The following is a 24,211-nucleotide window of genomic DNA, read 5'->3' on the forward strand; positions in this document are numbered from 1 at the left end:
AAAGCTTGGATACATTTTGATTAACAATCTCAATTATTTTATATTTTCCACAAGACACAAGTGAAGTTTTTATTTTCAATGACTCAACTGAAACTTTCAACCTTTTGAGGTGGTGGAGAGATGACCTGTCAACATGTTGGAGGCCATCCTGAAATACCAGATCATCTGCTACACAAAACCTTTATGGAGCAAAACAACAGCAGTGGACGGCTCCTCTCTCTCTGCTGCAGGACGGAGAGATTCAAAAGATCCTTCTCTCCTCCAGCCATCAGGCTGTCTCATTCTAACAGAGATTCTACCAGACTGACTGAATTTACCCTCAGGGATAAATAAAGTCATTTTGATTTGATTTGGCTATTGTGACAGCCCTATTCAGGAGATGAGTCAGACTATTGTATGTCTTTTTTTTTGTCATTTTTTGTTTGTTTTTTAGTCATTTTGTGTCTTTTTTTGTCATTTTGTTTCCTTTTTGGGGTCATTTTGTGTCTTTTTTGGTCAATTTGTCTTTTTTCGGTCATTTTGTGTCTTTTTTGGTCAATTTGTCTTTTTTCGGTCATTTTGTGTCTTATTTTGGTCATTTTTTTCTTTTTTGGGTGATCTGAACTGTGCGTGTGAGATTGTGTTCAGTGAGCGGGTTAGCGGACAACATGGATGTTAAATTGGGGGTCGCAACTCAAAAAGGTTGAGAACTACTGTATTAAGGCAATGTTTTTGTATGTCTGCTTTTCTTTAGATGACATTAATCATTTCTGAACATGTTCCATAGTGCAGGGTAGCCAATGTCAGGGTGCTACCTATATACCAATATGTCTAACAATCTGATAAGATCTGCACTGATTTCATACCTAACACTAACAACCTGCTGTGCTATGCATTATCAGCTAGCTACAGCTTTCAAACTTTACATTTTTTAAACCGTCCTTGCTGGCTGTAACTAACATCACTCAACTGATATCAAATTTATAATTTAGGTGTAAGGTGTTGGCTGGTTTGTTAAGTATTGCTTATTAATGTCCTTTCATAAAATAATTTTATTGGTAGTCAAAAATCATCTTTAATTTAGTAACCTGTGTTCCACTTTAAGGAGCAGGGTCAGGAGTAGGCTTGTTGCAATCATTACACAAACCTTTATCGCAATTTTTTGATCTGAAGCATTTGGCATACTTTTTAGATTCCACAATCAGGGGAATTTAAAACCAATGAAATGTGTCAACGAATAGAAAAAGAAACTGTCTGTGTTTCCACTCGCCAGGCTGAGGCAATTAAAGTGTTGAGATGAGCACTAAGTTCCAATGCTAATAAAAAAACTAAAAAAAAGTTGGATAACCCGAGCTTGGCAGTCTAAACCGTATTGCTCTTTGGCAGGTTGCTCTGTATTGTATTGCTATCTGAAGCAAGACGATGACTGAGAGACGCCAAGAACGAGTGTCTAGATTTATAGCGGGGCGTCTCTCTGAGGGAGGCAGCAGTCTCTTTGCCAACTCTGGGGAAACTACTGTGTGCTGCAGATGTCGATTCAATTCAGCTTTTCTAATTAGATAGCTGACATAAAAGAGTCTGACTGGAAACATGGTGGAACAAGAGAAGCGAGGGTCCTATAATAGCTCAGTGTGTAGTAGGAACATAGGGCCACCAGAGAACACGAGACATCAGCAGTAAAGCTGTCAGGTGGTAGTAAATGTACAGTTTAAATACTGCAGCTCCTCAGGACCAGAGGAAGGTCCTGCGTCTTGCTTCCCAACTGCTGAGTAATGTAAAGGGAGTGAGTCAAGCTCGGCTCTGGAGACGGTCTCTGTTCTGCCTAGCAACCACAGTGTGGAAGGCGAGGCAGGAACCGATAATGCAGGCTTTGTGTTTGGGGTCCCAATATGATTTCTGGGGGTCACCAAATCATTTTGGAAGTCAGCTCTGTCTCCACTGTGTTAATGTGTTAATGTGTTTTTGTCTTTTTGGTCATTTTGTGTCTATTTTTAATCATTTTGTGTCATTTCTGGTCATGTTGTTTCTTTTTTGGGCCATTTTGTGTCTTTTTTGGTCATTTTGTGTCTTTTTTTTGGTCAATTTGTGTCTTTTTGTGGTCCTTTTTTGTCATTTTGTGGTCATTTGAGCACTTTTTTGCTTAATTTTATGTAATTTTTCGGTCATTTTGTGTCTTTTTTGATCATTTTGTTGTCAATTTTGTGTCTTTTCTGACAAATCCCAAAGTATCAAGTTGTTACTTTCCAAGGAGTCTCTGGCTTGAAGCTGACTGTTACACACTCAGGAGGTCAGAATGGACCTTTAAACTGATAGCAAAGGACTTAGATTAAAAGGAACAATCAAATATACATTTTGTAAAATTTATAAATTAAAAATGTATTTGTATGATCTGAACTGTGCGTGCAAGATTCTGTTCAGTGAGCGGGGGTCGCGGACAAAATGCAAAAAGGTTGAGAACTACTGGTCTAAAGAGCTGGTTCTGGTCTACAGAGCTGGTTCTGTGGTTGGAGCCAGGTTGGACTCACTGGAGGAGGTGGTGGAGAGATGACCTGTCAACATGTTGGAGGAATCCTGAAATACCAGATCATCTGCTACACAAAACCTTTATTGAGCAAAAATACAGCAGTGGACGGCTCCTCTCTCTGCTGCAGGACGGAGAGATTCAAAAGATCCTTCTCTCCTACAGCCATCAGGCTGTCTCACTCTAACAGAGATTCTACCAGACTAACTGAATTTACCCTCGGGGATAAATAAAGTCATTTTGATTAGATTTGGTTATTGTGACAGCCCTATTCAGGAGATGAGTCAGACTATTGTTGTATGTGTCATCATATTATGGGTGGATTATGATTTATTAGCCATAGTTTTTTTTTAGCTGATTATTATGTTCATGCATCATTTTATGAGGAATATCCTATCAGCAGCCTGACAGACCCTCAGCTGACCTCGTCAGTGAAATGTCTGGCTGTACGTTTACGAGCTGATTATTTGAGACGGTTCAAAGATAATGTCAGTGTTTGAACACGACTGTGTCTCTGTCATGACGCACCACTATTAGCTGCAGGGACGTGCACAAATCACCCTGACAGGATAGAGCTACCGATGTCCTAGGTGAGGTTTTATATCATGCTAATGTTGATTTATTTTATTTTTTTCATATTTTCATTGATTGAAAACATCTATATCACGGATGTAAAACTGTTCCATTAAAGGGCCATCCGATATTTTGGTTGATGACCAAATACTTTGGGCATTCCCTTCAGCCTGAACTGTACTTTGTGTGTAAGTTTGATTAACAAGGTGAAATGTATTCCTGCTAAACATCAGTTATCAGAAATGTCATCTCATCATCTTATCATGTTATCTGTTAGCCCGAAGCAGAAATGCCTGATTACAGCCTCTCAGAGGCTTCTTTGAAGTGTAGCTGAAGGCTGATTTTCTTCCTTAAATGTTTGGCTTATTTTTCTAAATGAAAAAAAGGGTTTTGAGTAGAGCTGCAACAATTATTCGATTAATTGAACAATAATTGATTATTAGATTAATCGTCAACTATTTTGATGATAGAATAATTGGTTTGGGCAGTTATTTAAAGACAATAATTCCAAATTCTCTGATATCAGTTTCTTCAATGTGAATATTTCTGCTTTCTTTGTTCCTTTATGACAATAAACTGAATATCTCTTTGGTTTGTGGACAAAACAAGAGATTTGAGGACGTCATCTTGTGGTTTGGGAAACACTGATTGATATATTTCAACATTTTATTGATCAAACAACTAATCGATTAATCGTTTAAATAATCCACAGATCAATCGATAATGAAAATAATCGTTAGCTGTCGCCCTAGTTTTGAGGGAATACCCTTGTTATACAATGTTTATATTCTTTGAAGTAAGGCAATGAAAAAAATAATTTTGGTATAATACCAAAACTCTAGTATTGTCTGGCACTACAATACTAGATGCAGACAATGTTTTGCTTGATTATCGACTCAAACGGTTAATAAATAGCAAAGCTGATTCATTTAAAAAAAAAAAAAGTCTTTTCAGCTCTACAGTGTCTAGTTAAGCATCAGTAATCTTGTTTTTTTCTGTAGAAAGTACTCTTGCTACCTACAATAAAAGTAGCAAATCCTTGTCTGGCTAAGTAGGCAACCAGAGGATCAATCTATCCAAACCACCTCATTCTTGAGCTGAAAAACTCAATAACACACTCCATTTTTACTTTGGTAACGACCACTTAATTTAAATTGCATGACTTTGAGTGCTCATAAAACCCAAACCATGCCAAATGTTTTTATCCCAGTTCACTTCTGTCCACTGAAAGACAATTTCTGAGAAAAGGAATAGGCCACTGACATAATTGGCCAATTTATATTCAATCTGGGCCAAGAGAGATTGTGGAGGTATACAAATCATATTTATTTGCTAGCTCTCAGAGGTCATATAATCCTTGACTTTAAGCCCAGCTAAAAGGTTCCACACAGCAGCAACAGCTTTGGGTTTAGTACCAATACCAACTTTTCAAAAGCCACAACCTTAACAAAAAGCCAAACTGTAAAATGTCAAATTAACTGGTCCACCAAGAACTCTGAACTTCGTCAGTTAACTGTTCTCAATGCTACAGGTGTTTATTTGGTAAGTCGGGAACTGGCCTACTTTACTTATTTCAAGGGTGCTGAATCCAAAAAAAATGGTTCCCAAGCGAAATTTTGAGTTTTTGACCTTCTCATTTGCATATCAAAATGGCGCATGTTGGTCGTTGGACCATTTCCCCTTAGTTTTTTTGTAAGTAGGCAATCAAAGATGAGGAAATTAAGTTTCTGGATCTATAGTCTAGGGTCAGAGCAAGGATGTAGTGGAGGCTCAGTGTCTTTTTTATGTATATTTATGTATATATATATACATATATATACATATATAAGCAAAATACCAACTTTTAAGGTGAAATTAAGAAAATTATTTGTCATTTTTTTAAGGCCGACATAAATATTCAATCAATATCACTTTTAAACGTTCCAGTTGGTATTTTGCATATATATATGCATAAAAAAGCCACTGAGCCTCCACTATATCCTTGCTTTGACCCAAGACTATAGATCCAGAAACTTAATTTCCTCATCTTTGATTGCCTACTTGAAATGGTCCAATCACTGTGCAAGATGGGCAATTTGGTAGCCATTTGATATACAATTTAGAAGGTCAAAAACTCAAAATTTCGCGTGGGAACCATTTTTTTTGGACTCAGCACCCTTGAGATATGTAAGGTAGGCTGGTTCCTGACTTGTACCCATAAATGCTCCTCACTTCTTATAGGAGGCCTTTTTTCTGAAATCCATCTAGACCATATGGACAAAAAAACATAAATCAGACATGTGGATATTACCTCTACTGTCACTGCCCAGTTTAAATAATCATTTTGTTTCCCAACTTAGGTGTGTAGGTGTAGAAAAGTGATCCAACCACTAAGACGTGGTAATCTTTGACGCTTTGAAGCTTAGTGGATTTTCACACTGAAAGCCATGTCGCCAGTTAATTTAAATGAGGAATGTCTCATTTCCTGTTACAACTTGTACAACACTTTTATTACACCACAGTCTTCTCATACTACAGTAATTCATGATGGATACTTTAATTGTAATGTACCACAGTTATGTCTGTTCATTATGGAGTGGTTAGAAATCGTTTTAGAATTGGCCTTATGGCTCACATCAATATATCTCACCATCTGTTTGCTGGACTGATCTCTATATAGTTTTGTGAACAGATGTTTCGTTTTGCTTGTGATTGGTAGAATGTTTGGAAGGGGCCTTGTGACGTTTTCAGTGAGGCAGGTGTGAAGACGCCTATATCTACAGGTGGCCACTTGGTGCCCCACTTGGTGATAAGTTGATTGACACTTAGTTGTTGTTGTTGTTGGTGTAAAATTAAAAGGAATCTACCAAAAAAAAGTAGAATAATTGTACAGCTGAAACTATTTCTCGAGTAACTTTATTGGTGGCTAACATTCTATCAAAATTTCACATTAATTAATGGGCAACTGGGGAGTCTACGGTTCGAATCCCGGCACTGACAGGTCTAGGACTGAAGTGAGTGTTTATATATATATATATATATATATATATATATATATATATATATATGCAAAATACAAACTTTTAAGGTGAAATTAAGCATTATTTGTGTCATTTTTTTAAGGCCGACATAAATATTCAATCAATATCACTTTTAAATGTTTCAGTTGGTAATTTGCATATATATATATATATATATATATATACATAAAAAAGACACTGAACCTCCACTATATCCTTGCTCTGACCCTAGACTATAGATCCAGAAACTTAATTTCCTCATCTTCGATTGCCTACTTACAAAAAAAACTAAGGGGAAATGGTCCAATGACCAACGGCCGCCATTTTGATATGCAAATTAGAAGGTCAAAAACTCAAAATTTGGCTTGGGAACCATTATTTTTGGACTCAGCACCCTTGAGATATGTAAGGTAGGCCGGTTCCTGACCTGTACCCATAAATGCTCCTCACTTCTTATAGGAGGCCTTTATTCTGAAATCCGTCTAGACTAATGCACCTACACAGGTGAAAGGTCTCTCACCTTCTCATAGTGAGTCTCCATACAGAGGAAGATGGTGTATGCTGTGAGGCAGGCCAGACAGCCTTCAATATACGACTGGCTTCCAAGCTTTTCTGCTTCAGCATACAGGTTATTCAGCGTCCGCACCGTCTCCTCAAACTGTTGCTTGTCAATCTGAAATACACGGAAGACATAAAGAAAGATCACAGGGTTAAAATCGTTAGACGAGGAACAGAGCCAAGTGTAGATTTGGACAGATGTGTGTGAGAGCGTTCTGCTTTGTTTGGATATTCAAGTGGAAACTGGTCTTGCTTGCACCAGATTGTTTTCTCCCATTCTTTCCACGTCTAGATAAATGAGGGGCTGTATTTTCTTGGACTGGTCATACATCAAGGGATTGCTGGGCCACCTTCCCACATTGGAAACACCTCTTAAAATTATTAGGATGCCTTGGCCAAATGCTCTGTGAATGTTTTCACTTAATAACTGACAGGGCAAACACGCTGAAAGCAGGACACACACGGTGAAAATTCAAGAAGGAATCTTAATGGTTTCTCCTTCTCCAATCGCATAGGCACACCTTAAATAAGATAAAGACGTATCTCAGTTGTTCTGTAAACTGCAGACAGCTTCTGGGATATAAGCTGGAACCATGACTGGCTCATAATCAAAACAGGGTTTCTCAAGAATTCAAATGAACTCTCTACTCTCCAGTTTGACTCTGGAGAGTAGAACTGCAAACTGCTCGACTTCGAAACGGTTTGACTGGGTTGTCAGCACTCGTCCCATGCTGGTGTCCAGAATAGATCTGATGATCTGTCTGTGATGCTAAGGGAAAAAGAAGGAGCCTCCAGGCTAGACTAAGAGCCAGCCAGGGGCCTCCTGAGCCTCTGTACACCCTCCAATGTTCTGCTCTCTTGTGCCTGAGGAATGCACCAACAAGATCCAACACATCAGTGGTCTTAGGCGTGTTTGATTACCGCCAATGAGAGCCTTTGTTCTCCTTCTAATTTTCCAATTCTGAGGCTGCGATTCAAACCACATTTCTCTGCCTGAGCGTCTTTCCATTACGTCTGATGCAGCCATATTAGCATTCAAAAAATGTTGGATGCAAGTGCAACATGAGCAGGGCTTAAACATTTGGGTGAAGAAGAGGATATTCTCTTAATTGTAACTAAACTGTCACTGAATATATAATGTGAACTGTGGAAATGCATATTAGACACACGTCAAAACTGTGTTTCCCCATTGTTGAAGAAGAAAGGAACGGAAATGGAAAGAGACAGGTTTGCAAGTATTTTATGAGATTTGGTAAGAAGCTATGAAAAACTACCAAAAAGCAGTTAAACAAGCGAAAATGCCATTCTTTTCTAATTTAATTTTAATTAATCATTCTAACCCCAAAGTTTAATTTAAGGTTCTTAATTCAATCATCACCCCCACTCCTTGTAGTTTTACTGATCACAAGAGACACGTGAGAGAAGTCACTGATATCAGGAAATAAATCACCCCTTCTGACAAAGTACTCTATTTTAGCAGAGATATTAATAATTATTTTAATAGTTTTGAACATGTTTCACTATCCGTATTAAATTATATTAAATCCCACATGAAGCCAACCATGTGCAGCCTTGATTTTATCCCAACCAAATTTCTTAAAGAAGTGATTTACACAGTTGGACCCAGTATTTAACAATTGTAAATAGTTTCCTTACAGAAGGCAGCATTCTATCTGCTTTTAAATATTCTGTAGTCCAACCTCTTTTAAAGAAACCAAACCTTGATCCCTCCGTTTTTAACAATTTTAGGCCTATTTCTAAACTCTCGTTTTTATCTAAAGTTTTAGAAAAAGTAGTTTCTTCCCAACTTTTAGCATCTATGTGTCAAAACAACATCTTCAATCTGGTTTTAGAGCCTTACACAGCACAGAAACAGAGTGCTATTTTAATTCTTTTAGTTTAAGTGCAGCCTTGGACGATGCCATTTTAATTGGCCGCCTTAAGAACTGGGTTGGCATCAGAGACAATGCACTTGGTTGGTTTTATTTGTATCTTTTAGGCAGAACCTTTGCGGTCTCCATAGGTCATTTTACCTCCTCTAAAACTTGCATTACCTGTGGTGTACCGCAAGGTTCGATTTTAGGTCCGATTTTATTCTCAATTCATATGCTCCCTATAGCAGTAGTTCTCAACCTTTTTGAGTCACGACCCCCAATTTAACATGCATGTTGTCCGCGACCCCCGCTCACTGAACAGAATCTCACAAGCACAGTTCAGATCACCCAAAAAAGGAAACAAAATTACCAAAAAAGACACAAATTGACCACAAAATGATAAAAAAAAGACACAAAATGACAAAAAAAAAAAACCACACAAAATGACAAAAAAAAGAAATTAAGTGACCAAGAAGACTAAAACACATTAACACATGAACACTTTAACACAGTGGAGACAGAGCTGACTTCCAAAATGATTTGGAGACCCCCAGAAATCATCTCGCGACCCCAATTGGGGTCCCGACCCCAAGGTTGAGAATAGCTGCCCTATATTATCCAGCACCATAATGTGTCCTTCCACTGCTATGCAGACGACACACAGATATACTTTCCCCTGAGACCATCTGATCCTGGAAGCCTAGCTGCTGTGTTGGACTGTTTTAAGGATATCAACTGTTGGATGGCCCAAAACTTCCTTCAGCTCAATAACTCCAAAACTGAAATCATCCTGTTCAGTCCTCCAAACACAATTTGTCAATTCCAAAATCATCTTGGTCCACTATCTGCCAACATAAAGTCCTCCGCCATAAATCTGGGAGTCACATTTGACTCAAGCCTTACTCTTGACCCAGTCCTGCTTTTTCCATTTTGTCTTTATGCTCCATCTCCAAAATCAGACCCATGTTGTTACCCTCTAACTAGGCCTGGGCCGATCATCAGTAAATCAATTAATTGCACAATAAATTAAATGAACTCAATAATTTTGCCGGCCTCGATATATCGCCATGCGCATGCGTGTTTGTTTTCCTCGTCTGTTGCCTCCAAGCAGGCTGGATGACCAGAGGGTTCACTCTGTGCTGGATCTCTTTTGTTCCATAGCAGAATGAGCGGAGTGAACCCTCCTGTCAGTCATCCAGTCTCTGTGTCTCTGTGGGGAAGGCTGGGCCGCTAGCATTGGCTACACACAGAGTGCAGCAGGTGAGACTGGTGCGGAGCAACGCCAGGAAAAAAGATGATTGCAAAGCCAAATGCCACAGCCCCGGTGTGGGAATATGTCGGTTTCAAACCGGATGAAAAAGGTGAGCCCATCAACACACGGACGAGCCTGTATGCCCAATTTGTTCAAAAGTGGTGGCAACAAAAAAAGCCACCACAACAAACTTGCATGCTCATCTAAAGCAGAACCACCCGACCCAGTTTTCCCAGCTGGGGAAAAAAACTGCACCTGGAGATGCAGAGCCTTCGTCCCGACAGTCAACACTGGTCCACAAAGTCAATATAAACGCTGTGCGCTCACAGAAAGTGGAGTTTGCTACATCGCAAAATAAATGCTGCCCTTTAAAAAAAAAATAAAATAAAAAAATGTTTGTTTTATTTATTTAGGATATTTAAACGTTCTCAAAATTACAATTACAATGGTAAAAAACACTGAGAAATAAAAGTGTATTGTATTTGAAAGGGTGTGCATTATTATGATATATTATCATGTTGACAATAATATCGCTTATCGGCAATAATTTGTGGGACAATATATCGTCCAGCAAAATTTGTTATCGTCCCAGGCCTACCTCTAACCTGGAAAAAGTCATTCACACTCTCATATTCTCCTGTTCAGGTTACTGTAACTCCTTCCTCTCCTCTCCAGCATCTCCAAAAAATCCCTTTCTCGCCTCCACCTGGTTCAGAACGCAGCAGCTCAGCTTCTTACCGGTTTTAACAGACGACATGACATCACCCTGATTTTAGCTTCTTTGCACTGGATCCCTGTTTGTTTTAGGATTGATTTTAAGATTTTACTGATCACTTTTAAACCTCTTTTAGGTCTGGCTCCCAGCTATTCAACAGAACTACTGATTCCATACGAGCTGACCCGGGTCCTTAGATCCTCGGGTCCTTCTGACCGCTCCAAAGTCAAAACTAAAAACCAAAGAGCGCCCCGTCTTTGGAACGAGCTGCCTGAGGAGATAAGGCGCGCAGAGTCAGTGACTTCTTTTAAATCACTTCTTGAAACCCTCTTTTATAGACTTGCTTTTATGTAATGCCTTCTATCTCACCATTCCTTTTACTTCTTTACTTTTTTACTCCTTTTACCTTTTATTTTCTGTGTACCTGAGAAGGTCTTGTGATGATCTTGTGTTCCTGCTCTGTCTCTTATTGTTTATCTTTTAATGCAAGTATTGTTTTTAGCCTTATGGCATCATTCTCGTTGTGATTATCTGCTCTCTGTCCAAGCACTTTGTAAACTGCTGTTTTTTAAAAGGTGCTATATAAATAAAGTTATTATTATATTATTGTATTGATGAAACTCTCTTCAATGGTTTGGCAACAAAACTGCCAAATACATTTAGAACACTGAGCGTTTCCCAAGTTATTTGGTACAATTCTCCAAAAGCATTAACACAGGAAAGAATAAAAGAAACAGGAAAGCCCAAAAACACTTAAATAAGCATCTAAAAACATGTGATGTTACAGCATTCAAACCTCTGCAAATCAAGACCTGAACTGCATAGAAAGAAACAACACGGGGGTAAAAACTATGACAAAACTTAAAAATGTAAGCTACTGAACAGCTTGACACCAAACTGCATATTTCTTAAACTGGGCTCACAGTCAAACGTTAAAAAATAAAACTAAGCTTTTACCAGTTCAGTGTCTGTCTGTATGTGTGTGAACAGAATTGTACCGGAAAACATCGGAGACCACCCAATCAAGAGGGAAGTGCCAATAAACCACCAGTGAGCGGTTTAAGTGTTGTGAAGCTGCTCTTTTCATGTGGTGCATGCATTTCAAAACTGAAGCTTTCTGTCCTACGAATTCTGAACTGTTTGGCTGGCATCATCTTTAATGTGGCGTGAAGGTTGTTCAGTCTCAGCGACTTGCTCTTCCTCCTCCACCTCATTACTGGCGCCTGCTCTTAACCCACTTCCACCAGGGTTCACATGAGGACATAGTCCAGCAGGGTTCCTGTGAAACAGTTGCTGACTTTTGGCTCCATGTTCACGGATTTCAGCTGGATTTTTTGGTTCTAGTGCGAATACAGCAACGGAACATGCATATTGATATGGATAATTTGCTATCATTAATGCTTCATTTCAGGAGTGTTTTGTTGTTTAATGGAGACCGACCGTCACAAAATGATTCTGTTATTTTTTCCTCTCTAGGACATTAAAAAAACTGTAACGTCCGTAATTCACACCGCATTCACATCAATAGATAAATGTTTTACAATGAACCGGGCCGGTCTCTGAGCTGTCAAGACTCTCCGGTAACGTTAAGGCATATTGAATGGTTGCCGCAAATGCCGTTAATGGGACGAGAGCAGTCAAAACGGCTGCTTCAAGCTAGCTACATCGAGGGTAGGTTCGCTTCCTGTTTTCAAAGTAAAAGCACAAATTCTATCATTGTAAAGGGCAACGGGCGCTTTATTTTTGTAAATATAACCGGAAGTGCGTTGCTCACGATGGCTAGCTTGAGTAGCGTAACAAAAGTGTAAACAGCTGGTATTTAGACAAATTAACGACGCACTGGGGATCTAAACGGCTACTTTCTCGCCTAAAAATGTTTGAAATGTCAATAAAGTGATATATTTAAAGAATTCAGGACTTTACCGGTGTCAGTGGAGCACCACAAATTGCTATCTGGTCTGTGGGAAACACTGATTTGCTATCATTAATGCTTCATTTCAGGAGTGTGTTGTTGGACATTGAATGCAGCGCAGGCAGTACATGCAGATGAACAGTGGCCAGTCCCCATGCTGCAGCGCCTGGAGCTCCCCTACTCAGCTAGAGCAGACACTCTAAACCGTGGGGTCGCAAGATGATTTCTGGGGGTCGTCAAATCATTTTGGAAAAAATATACATGCACAAAATTAATATTAAGTTACATAATTTCAGACAGGGAGATGTTTTAGTTGTTGTCTGCTTCATTATTTGTCCAAAATTCGTCGTATCAACTGAGTTTGTATGATCTGAACTGTGAGATTCTGTAAAAAAAAATGGCGCGTTGTTGCTTTAACGCAGCTGCAGTTTGCTAGCAGCTAGCTATAACTGATGCTGGAAAAATGGAGCGATGGCTGCAAAGAAAAGATCCAGACTGGGTCAGCAGCAGCAGCAGGGTCCCACGGTCTACACCCAGAAAGCCTAACGGGACCACCAGCCGCCAAACGGAGGGCAGTGGGGCCGACACCGGCTAGGCTCCGTAAATATCAGCCCCACTTCTTGAAGTATGGCTTTTCATGCATGACAAGAAACACCACAGAATATCCACAGTGTTTCATTTGCTCTGAAGTGCAAGTAAACGAAAGCTTGAAACCAGTAAAACTGAAGAGACAAGAGGGCAGGGGGGCCATCCGTCTGGCTTTAGGCCGGACAGTCCGGCTTTTAAATGCCCTGACCGGCTGCAGGAACAGCCTGGACACTCATTTGTCCTCACTGCAAAAAAAGCCAACTTGTATTTTTTGGCCTAAAACAGTGTTTTAAGTTGGTAAAACTTGGAAATATAAATTACTGACATTTAGGGCAATAATGTAAGTTAGCACAACAAAGGAAGCCAGTTGTCTGCTCAAAAACAAGTTGGTGAGTTGTTGTTACTTATATCTTTAAGTTGGGGTTCACAACAAGGGACAATAGTTCTGATAACTCTTATTTCTTTGTTGGGAAATTCGGGAAAGCGGTGAAATTCGGTCATTAGCGAAAGCTAGCGGCTAACTGATGCTAGCGGCTAACTGATGCTAGCGGCGCTGCTTGTTACAGCTTCAAGAGTAGCCATTAGCGTATCAATGCTAACTCAAAATTGTGGTCGCAACATTAGCTGAAATTTCATAGTGGAGTTACAATCGTGCCAATTCAGCACATTGCAGAAGTTAGCAGTTCAAAAATCTGAATTCAGAGTTGAGCAAACTCAAGTATTTAGTTTAATTGTCCAACTTAAATTTAACTGAAACTTGTTGCCTTGAAATTTTGAGTTCACCCAACTTTTCTTTTTTCTGCAGTGCTCCTTTTAAAAAAATAACAAAACCGGTCCACCTGTTGTTACCTTATTAGTTTAATAATTATTGGCTAAAAATGTGTGTCAAAAAAGCTGTGTCAAAATAAGTGATTTCATTGGTTACGTTTTCCTGTTGTGACCTATCAACACATGGCTCATTTGAATATTCAAATGAGCCATGTGTTGATTCAGCACAACAAGCTCTCAAGCCAGTTGCTACCACCAGGGGGGTCGCGGACAACATGCATGTTAAATTGGGGGTCGCAACTCTAAAAGGTTGAGAACTACTGAGCTGGAGGATGAACATGATGACACGTTGCGTTGCGGCAACGAGGAGACCAGATCTGCATTTATTGCTGAGCTGCAGTGACACAAAGTCTGCTGAAAGTCTGCAAAATTGCCTTGAAGCTTAAATGATTTTGCTTCTTTTTTTCGATACTAAAGCACAGAACAGTAAAGTATTCAAGCTGGGTGGCCTCAAGATTTACACTGCTGCTTCAGAGCAAAAAGCTCCTGGCTTCTCTCTTTATTCTTAGAAAACTGAAAGACATTCAATCTTTGGCTGGACTTCCTTCACTATCTACCATTTCTATCACTGCAATATAAAAAGTACAGATGAAATGTGATGAAAAATTTTATTGAAATATCTTGTAACAGGACTGGTTACACTGTCCCTCTTAATTGAGCTCACATGCTCTGTGATATGCTCATAAAGGATACATTAATTACTGTGGAAACTTTTCTGTTCCATCTGTTGGATATTTAAGTGGATGTCCATGCTGTATTGAATCTAAACATATGGGACTGGCAGTAAATAGCAGTTTAGGATCATCTAAATTTTCTCAAATATGCATAGGTATATGCATATGTAGCAATGGGATGTTGTTACACTAGATCAGCTATTCTCAACCTTGGGGTCAGGACCCCAATTGGGGTCGCGAGATGATTTCTGGGGGTCGCCAAATCATTTTGGAAGACAGCTCTGTCTCCACAGTCATTTTGTGTCTTTTTTGGTCATTTTGTGTCTTTTTTTGGTCATTTTGTTTCCTTTTTTGGTCATTTTGTGTAATTTTTTAGTCATTTTGTGTCTTTTTTTGGTCATTTTGTTTCCTTTCCTCCTAGTGAGCGGGGGTCACGGACAACATGCATGTTAAATTGAAAGCGGAGAACTTTTATTTTGAAGGTGTAATCTGGGAATATTTGATTTTGTATTTGTAAGGGGTAACTTCCTGTTTTTATATTTCATTTTTACAAGGGATTGTGATGTTCATGTGTGGTCAAAATATTTTCGGTATCATTTGGATATACACAGAGGCAATTACATGTAAGTTGTAGTTAGTATTTTGGCCTGGTAAAAAGTGAATTAAATGGATTCTCCCGTTGCGGACGGAAGTTATTTTCCCGCGCCGTGTTCGCTCTCTGTGTTTTGGGACTCTGAGAGCGAAGGTATGTATTTTTCTGCTCCGCTATTTTATTTATTTTACTTTACTTTAATACTGTGTACATAGTATCTGTGCCTTATCATCGTTGTTATTGCGAGAAGTGAGGTTTAATGATGTCTTGTGTTGCAATTTTCATATATTCTGTAATTTATTTTCATGCCATACATTGTAAACAACTGTTAGTCCGACACACTGAAGTAGAGTGAAGGTGCATTGTCAAAAAGACACCATTCCTCGTGTGGTGAAAGAGTGTTGTTGTTGATTTATAGGTGGTGACAATAGGAGGTGATCTGTATTGCTCACTACTGAGATGTATTGCAGAATGGAGACCATGAGAGAAAAGAGGAGCTAATAAACCATCTTCAATTATCCCGTCGTTGTGGTGTCCTTAAATACCAACCAAGAAAATAAACACAACGCAGAGTGACACCCGCTACACCAGGGGTGGGCAATTAATTTCCCCAAGCGGCCACATGACCAATACCACGAAGGTTGCAGGGGCCGGACCAAAACTATGAACTAAATTCTGCTCAATATTAATTTAATCGATTTATAAAATACAGTAAATTATCTGGTTTTGAGCTGCTACAGAACACATGTTATGATAAAACTGTTAATGTGGAGTAAATCAAGTATAGCAGTAAAAATAGTAAATACTCCAATCACTATATCACTTTAACATTTATTTTAAACACAACTGTAAATGACCTTTAGCAAGGTTCCTATTGTTGTTTTTATATTATATAGCTTGTTTTCCATGTTTGTACATTTTCTAGGTGTTTTACAATGTTGTGATGCTTTTATTTTGAAAAGGCGCCGTCCAGTGTGAAACGGGTGCTTTAATTTTGAAAGGTAGTGACAGGAAATAACAGGTAGAACGGTTAAATGAAAAAACGGTAAATAATAACAAGTGCGTCGTAATTCATATAAAGTTGATATAAAGTATTAAAAGGCTTCTATAGTGGCTGACAGGAACAAGGTTTGTTAAAGTTTATTTTATTCTGTCATATATATTAGTGGCTATATTTGTTGTCTTAACTATAGTAAAAAAAGTGCTTGTTAGCTCTAGTGCTAATGCTTGCTATTTTTTTCAAAATAAAAGCACTGCGGTTTATATTGATTTCTCATTTCTGGGTAACCTCACCGGGCCGGACGAGGACAGCCAACGGGCCGGATGTGGCCCGCGGGCCGCCCAATGCCCAGCTCTGCGCTACACATAGGTGTAAAATAGCTTAAATAAAGATTACACCCACATGTGTAATGTTGTCATTTCTCTTTGTAAAAATTGATTTTATAAAATTGGTCTTAAAGAAAAGTATTGTTCAGTACTGGTATCAAAGTCCAGGTATTTGTACCTGGACAGGTGTCAACATGTTCTGAAGGACAGCCAGCATGAAGAACAGTAAGAGTCGTATCCTACCCGGTTCTCCAGCTCAGACGGGAACTTGGTCTGGAACTGGCACACGGTGCCGTTGGTGTAATCTCTCTGAAGGAAGACTTTGGCAGCGATGGCTGCCTGCTGCCTCATGTCCTGCAAGCTGTGGGTCTGTGAAAAACAGGACATTACAATTGTTACATGATCATTAATCATTTCAATACCCTCCGGAGTTGGTCTGTATGTATCATCAGTGAACACACTGAGCATGTGATATTTATAGTAACTTTATCATGTAGAGACAAGCTGAAAAAAGAGCAACAAACAAGACCCCAAAAAATGTTTAAAGTACTGATGTTGGGCTTTCACAGTTTCTCACTTATGTCTATAAACTAGAGCTGCAACAATTATTAGATTAATCGAACAATAATTGATTATTAAATTAATCGTCAATTATTTCGATAATCGAAAAATTGGTTTGAGCAGTTTTTTAAAGATAAGTCCAAATATTTCTGGTTTCTTTGTTCCTTTATGACAATAAACTGAATATCTCTTTGGTTTGTGGACAAAACAAGAGATTCTGGACATCATCTTGTGGTTTGGGAAACACTCATTGATATTTTTATACATTTTATTGACCAAACAACTAATCCATTAATCGTTTAAATAATCGACAGATTTATCGATAATGAAAATAATCGTTAGTTGCAGCCCTAATCTGAACATCTGTTCAAATAATCCAAAGACATTCTACAGGTTTCTACAAAGATAGTAAGACAACCACAGCGTAACAACAAAATTAATTATGGCTGCATTGCATTTAAATGCTTCAGTTTCATGGCATTGTGCATGTTACCTCACTGTCACACTTACTGGGGCAAAAGAACAGAGCCAGTATGATTATGACAAGTCGTCTAATGGTCACACGGCCTTTTAGCCAGCGAAGATTTAAAAATGAAGTGATGATTCAGATTTTACCTGACTATATGATTATATGTGTGTTGGCAACAATCAACTGATTCATCGACCAATCCTTTCAGGAATAAACAACCATCCTTTAGTCTTCAACTTAACCCTCCCATCGACTATACACCTGTCCTCCTCAGGGGTCAAGAAGGACCCCATGACATTTGACTGTTTTTAGGACGTGTCGAAAAAAATTATTGCCAGCTTTTTTTTTTTTCACCTTTTAAGGCAACTCATGACCAATAATAATTTCATTATTATTGGTCAATTTTAGCCAAATATACAAAATTAGGCCTGATTTCAAACTAAATAAATAAAACCTGAATATTTTTTTCAATAGCTATAGTGAAATAACAATTTCTTGATGGGAATGTACTGAGTAGGTTATGTCAACTTTTAGTGAAACTTATGTTATGAAACTTATGTTTTGACATTTTTCATTTTTAGATGACAGCAAAAAAAAAAGTTTTTAAAAAATCACAGCCATGGTCCTCGGGGTCAAAAAAGACCTCATGACATTTGACTGGTTTTAGGACATGTAGGAAAAAATGATTAACAACTTCTCAGTCTAATGTCATGGGGTCCTTTTTGACCCCTGAGGAGGGTGGGTGCTATAAAAATGTATAAAACACGTAATAATGTATGAAGAAAGTTAACATTAAAATATTATCTATGAAGGATGCAGACTGAGGGGCACGTATGCTGAAAATTTCAAGCAATTCTATTAAAGTTAACCTTTATTAATCATATGTTTGTATCAGCATCTACGGAGTTAAATTGTGGAATAAGTTAAGTGTGGAAGTACAGAAAAGCCAAAACATAAGACAGTTTAAAAACAAATATAAAGACATCATCTTTACAAAGAACAGAAATTTAGAAAAGCCTCTGTAACATGGACATATGTAGACTGTAGTTTTGTAATACACATAGTAATTGTATTTATGTTTATGATATTTATATTTATATAGTAATTTACAATATACATGTATAGGTATTCACAATGTAATATAAATTGTTTATAGTATATATATATATATAATTATTTATAATATTTGTATGTGACTATACTGATTATTCATATATGTATGTATATACTGACCTGTTAAGGGGTAGGACTAGATACGTTTTTTTACTTCTTCCTACTCCCTTTGAGCTTGCAGAAAGTGTGTTTTTTTAATTTTTTTTTGCTTTTTTGTTTTGTTTTTTATTTATTCATCTATTAATATTTAAACTTGTTTTTTTTTTATTGCTTGCATGTTCGAAATAAAGACAATCAATCAATTACAAGAGGGTTAACTGTTGTCTCCCAGGACTTGCATCGAGATAAAACTTATTCTGCCCTTTTGAACTGTTGGGAGCTGACGTTAGTGTTTACTATCAGGAGATTTAAGTTTTAAGTTTAAGTTTTTAAAAAATCACAGCCATGGTCCTCAGGGTCAAAAAGGACCTCATGACATTTGACTGGTTTTAGGACATAAATTATTAACAACTTCTCAGTCTAATGTCATGGGGTCCTTTTTGACCCCTGAGGAGGGTGGGTGCTATAAAAATGTATAAAACACGTAATAATGTATGAAGAAAGTTAAAATAAAAAGGAAATCTATAAAGGATGCAGACTGAGGGGCACGTATGCTGAAAATTTCAAGCAATTCTATTAAAGTTAACCTTTATTAATCATATGTTTGTATCAGCATCTACGGAGTCAAATTGTGGAATAAGTGAAGTGTGGAAGTACAGAAAAGCCAAAACATAAGACAGTTTAAAAACAAATATAAAGACATCATCTTCACAAAGTACAGAAATTTAGAAAAGCCTCTGTAACATGGACATATGTAGACTGTAGTTTTATAATACACATGGTAATTGTATTTATGTTTATAATATTTATATATATGTAGTAATTTACAATATACATGTATAGGTATTCACAATGTAATATAAATTGTTTATAGTATATGTATATATTTGTATGTGACTATATTGATTATTCATATATGTATATAGATATAGAGACCCGTTAAGGGGTAGGACTAGATACGTTTTTTTACTTCTTCCTACTCCCTTTGAGCTTGCAGAAAGTGTGTTTTTTTAATTTTTTTTTGCTTTTTTGTTTTGTTTTTTATTTATTCATCTATTAATATTTAAACTTGTTTTTTTTTTATTGCTTGCATGTTCGAAATAAAGACAATCAATCAATTACAAGAGGGTTAACTGTTGTCTCCCAGGACTTGCATCGAGATAAAACTTATTCTGCCCTTTTGAACTGTGAGGAGCTGACGTTAGTGTTTACTGTCAGGAAATCGTGGAAGAACATGTATACTGTCAACAACTATCCTGAACCCTCCTGTCGTCCTTCCAGGTCAAATTGACCCAATCTGTTTTGACTATTCCTTCTTTCCTCCCTCCTCCTGCCTTCCTCTCTTCTTTCCTCCTTCCTTCCTTCTTTCCTTCCTCCTCTATCCTCCTTTCTTTCTTTCCTCCCTCCTTCCCTTCTTTTCTTTCCTCCTTCCGCTATCTCCTTTACTTTCTCTCTTCTTTCCTTCCTCCTGATTTCCTCTCCTTTCCTCCTTCCTTCCTTCTTTCATCCTTCCCGCCTCCATTCCTTCCTCTATCCTCCTTTCTTCTTCCCCCCCTTTCCTTCCCTTCTTTCTTTCTTACTTTCTTTCTTTCTTTCCTTCCTCCTTCCTTTCTGCCCTCTTTCCTTCCTGCCTCCCTCCTTTTCTTCCTCCTTCCTTCTTTATTTTTTCCTTCCTTTCTTCTCCTCCTCCCCTTTCTTTCCTCCATCCTCCTTCCTTTCTCTCTCCTTTCCATTCTTTCTCCTTTTCCTCCTCTCTTCTTTCCTTCCTCCATCCTTCTTTCTTTCCTTCCTTCTTTCCTCCATCCTTTTTTACTTCCCTTTGCGTCCTTCCCTCTTCTTCCTTCCTTGACCCGAGGACAACAGGAGGGTTAACAAGCGGTACTAGTTTTTATATTCTTTGTCAGGAGGCAAACTTTTACTGATGTGTCCAAAGCCTTATTGATCTTTCCCTGGAGCCAGTATGATGCTGATCCTGTTCTGTTCTGTTGTGTAGCCAGACGTAATTAGCCCACTGCTTGTTACTTATTATATCAAACCAGCTCATTTTACTACGCTGCTTCGTTACCCGTTACAATAAAGACATTACCGACAATACCATATATAAGTGTTATGAATCCTCCAGCCTGTTAGCACTGAGACAACTAGCCTGTTAGCACTGAGACAACTAGCCTGTTAGCACTGAGACAACTAGCCTGTTAGCACTGAGACAACTAGCCTGTTAGCACTGAGACAACTAGCCTGTTAGCACTGAGACAACTAGCCTGTTAGCACTGAGACAACTAGCCTGTTAGCACTGAGACAACTAGCCTGTTAGCACTGAGACAACTAGCCTGTTAGCACTGAGACAACTAGCCCACTGCTAGTAAACATTAGCCGTCAACTTACCGACTGACTGATGAGCTAGCAAGCTAACGCTCGTCAACTCTTCTCCTGCGTTTCAACCACACATTCTCCCACAAAACACGACTAAACACTGACATTATGAATATATATTCTTCATATAACCTTAACGCAACGTTACAAAAATAATAAACATGTTAATTGTCGTTCGCTTACCTCGGCCATGGTGAATAAGATTTCTATATTTTTCTTCCGCTAGCAGCATTTAGCATGTACTACAAAATAAACGTTCCGTGGGGGAACTTTAGTGTTATACCATTAGTTCCGCTTGTAAAACACGGTTAAGAAAATCCCAAAGCTTTTCAGATTCAGAGTCATATATACTGCATGACAATGTTTAACTGCAGCAACTACATTTTTGGTCGAAATTGATTTAACCCATAAGAACCCAGACCCAGTTATCCTTAAAGGAAAGTTATGGGGGATATACCACCATTTCTGATGTGTTTTCAAAAACACTATCCCTAAATGTCAAAGATCTGTGATGTGACATAAACATTACATTGGGCGCTTATTGTATTTATGTTTATAATATTTATGTTTATAATATTTCATATTTTAAAATTAAAAAAAAACTAGAAACAAATTTGCCTTTTTCTCTGCATCTCCACAACGTCTATCAAAATTGTGACATTATTAGTTCTGTTTAACAACAAATTATTTTTTAGATTTGTTTTTAAGTAGCATTATAATAATAAATCGATAATAAATAAATACAAATAACCATGTGTCTTTTTGTTTATCAAAATTGTGACTTTAATTTGTTCAGGAAATATGGTCAAAACAAGTTAAATGCAATACAGGACAAACTATTAACAGATTAGAATTGTTAAATGGGTTTAAACTTAGCCTAGTAACAAAAAATAGAAGATTTAACATGTTTGTTACACAGGTGTCACCATGGGTTCTTATGGGTTATAATTAAAAATGAACTCCTTGATGTCTGTTCTATCTTGTGACAAAGTTGTAGATTTCAATTTTGCTTTCTTTCAGAGAAATAATGATATAAAAATTGCACTAATTGCTCATTATCAGTACTATTTGTTGTATTTTGCTTATTTTATGTGAATTTGATTCTCTAGTTTGGGGTGGGGGCGTTCTAAAAGGGGTGGAAATGGGTGAAATGTATCCTTATTGAAATACATATTATGTCTTGACAACCCAATAAAGATATATATGAAAAAAAATAATAATAATTTGGGACCTTCCAGAGAGGTATGTTTTTCGCAGAGCCGGCCCAAGCCTTCATGGGGCCCCAAGCAAAATTACATTTTGGGCCCCTTTATTTTATTCAGAATAAATCACCATGCTCTGCAGCAAACAATTTGTGCAAACAACAAATCTCAAACTATAACTAGTAGCCGGATTCAAAAACATATTGCTAGCACTGCACGTACTGGCAAACAATGTGACATTTTAATTAATGTTTGCTATCAAACATTAGCAAAAACTTTATTTTGAAGCCCAAAGAAAAAGCAGAAATATACAGGGCCAACTCCCAGAATCAACACAAAGTTAAGCTCAGTATTACTCAAATACAAACACGTTAAATAGCATAAAATATGAAGCAATTTAACCGGCCAGTTAAAAGATGCATTTCTCTCGTTTTTAACTAGCTAGCTAATTTGCTATTAACAGCTACACAAATCTTTTTGATAAATATTCCATTACCAAGACATGCAAACATACCTATCTTGCCGTTTTTTCTCCTCTTCCTCTTTCTTTTCTCTGCTACTAAACTACTAAACGATATGTCCTTTTTTGTGACATTGTTAAAAATTAAAACTGTTTTTGTAGAATAATATATAATATATCTTTGATCATATATAAATCATCACTCATACATGCAAAATATTAAACAAAATATATACATATCTTTGTTATTTGCTCTTGGGCAATTGGTTAGTTCGCTTATGCCTTGGGCCGGCTCTGGTTTTAAATTGGACAGCTATAGCAGAAAAACTAGCTTCACCTTATGCCATTAGAGCCACTGTATAACAACTTTGGCAAAGTTAAGATACATTTCCACATCCTGCCAGAGCTGCTGTTCTGTTTTGAGATGTGAATGACTTGCCCGTGAGGAATGGGTTTTCACACTCACAGTGGCGGACTCAGGTCATCATGATTATGATGATGTGCCCTCTAGTGCAAGAAAATTTGATAACGTGTCTTAATGAGAGCCCTTCTAGAGCCCTTTTTCCTGTTTGGTGCCTCCGTGGTTGAAAAAGCGCACGAAAGTGCCCTCTAGAGTGGTGAAAATAAGAGAAAGTTCCTTTTCGGCTGCCCTTTACACATGAAAAAACGTATTGATTGCCCTCTAGGGTGCCCCTTTATACAATAAATTATGATGATGTGCCCTCTATAATACGGTATCACCCAACTGTGAATAATGTCTCATTTAGCTCTCAAAATGCACAAAATAGATGCATTTTACTTAAAAATTTAGATGGTTTGGTTCGATACTTTTAATTGTCAGTACCATATCATTAATTACTTTGATCTGGATCTCCTTTTAACTTAATGCTAATATTTCATCATACATGATGCATCATAATTGTTCGTGCTGGTGGGCTCCATGTTGTGCAGAATGGGCCCTTTTTATTTTTTCGCCCCTGCCCTTCTAACAGTCTGAGTCCGCCACTGCACAGTCATCCCATGCATCACGAGGCCTGATTCTGGCTTTTAGGGTGTAATTAGTGGATCTGTATAAATGTAAAAGTCTAACTATTGCTCCTGCATTAGGCTTGTTTGTCTCCTGGCAAGGGGGCGGGCCTTTAGAGCCCCTCTCCTCTGTGATGCTGGTGTGGGAGAGACCACTAATGAGCACCATTTGTGCCGTTCCTTTACAAGCCCTGCTGGTTAATAGCCCACGACAATAGTTTTACTGCTGCTCAGGTCGCTCTGGCTAAAGTAGCTCTCTAATGGAAACACTACATCCTCCCTAGATCACCACCTCTGCCCCAGTTTGCTATTATTATGGAGAAACCACAGCTGGATCATTCTGCTAAGTAAATTTCACTCTTTATCCAGTATATGATAACAGGTATTCCATATTTCGGTGGATGTGGTAAACAAAAATGGAAGGCTAGGTGTTTACTAATGGTGCAAAAATAAAAACATGCACTCTCAAACTAAAAAAGTGGAATAAAATTGGCCAATAAAACTGGCCAATAAATTT

General features: G+C 37.9%; 1 protein-coding gene across 2 annotated transcripts in view; it reads right to left on the minus strand.

Annotated features, from left to right (window-relative positions):
- LOC131975420 (golgin subfamily A member 7-like) overlaps nt 1–21,341 on the minus strand; it is a 39,667-nt gene extending 18,326 nt beyond the window's left edge. For both annotated transcript variants that reach the window (XM_059338099.1, XM_059338097.1), the window contains exons 1-3: nt 21,190–21,341; nt 16,635–16,760; nt 6,593–6,745 (exon numbers count right to left, since the gene is read on the minus strand). In XM_059338099.1, the coding sequence (XP_059194082.1) occupies nt 6,593–6,745; nt 16,635–16,760; nt 21,190–21,198 (288 nt within the window). In that variant the 5' untranslated portion in view covers nt 21,199–21,341. The remainder of the gene's footprint in view (nt 1–6,592; nt 6,746–16,634; nt 16,761–21,189) is intronic.
- Nucleotides 21,342–24,211: the final 2,870 nt, after the last annotated feature.

The sequence above is a fragment of the Centropristis striata genome, chromosome 7, assembly GCF_030273125.1.
Source record: "Centropristis striata isolate RG_2023a ecotype Rhode Island chromosome 7, C.striata_1.0, whole genome shotgun sequence".
Taxonomy (NCBI): Eukaryota; Metazoa; Chordata; class Actinopteri; order Perciformes; family Serranidae; genus Centropristis; species Centropristis striata.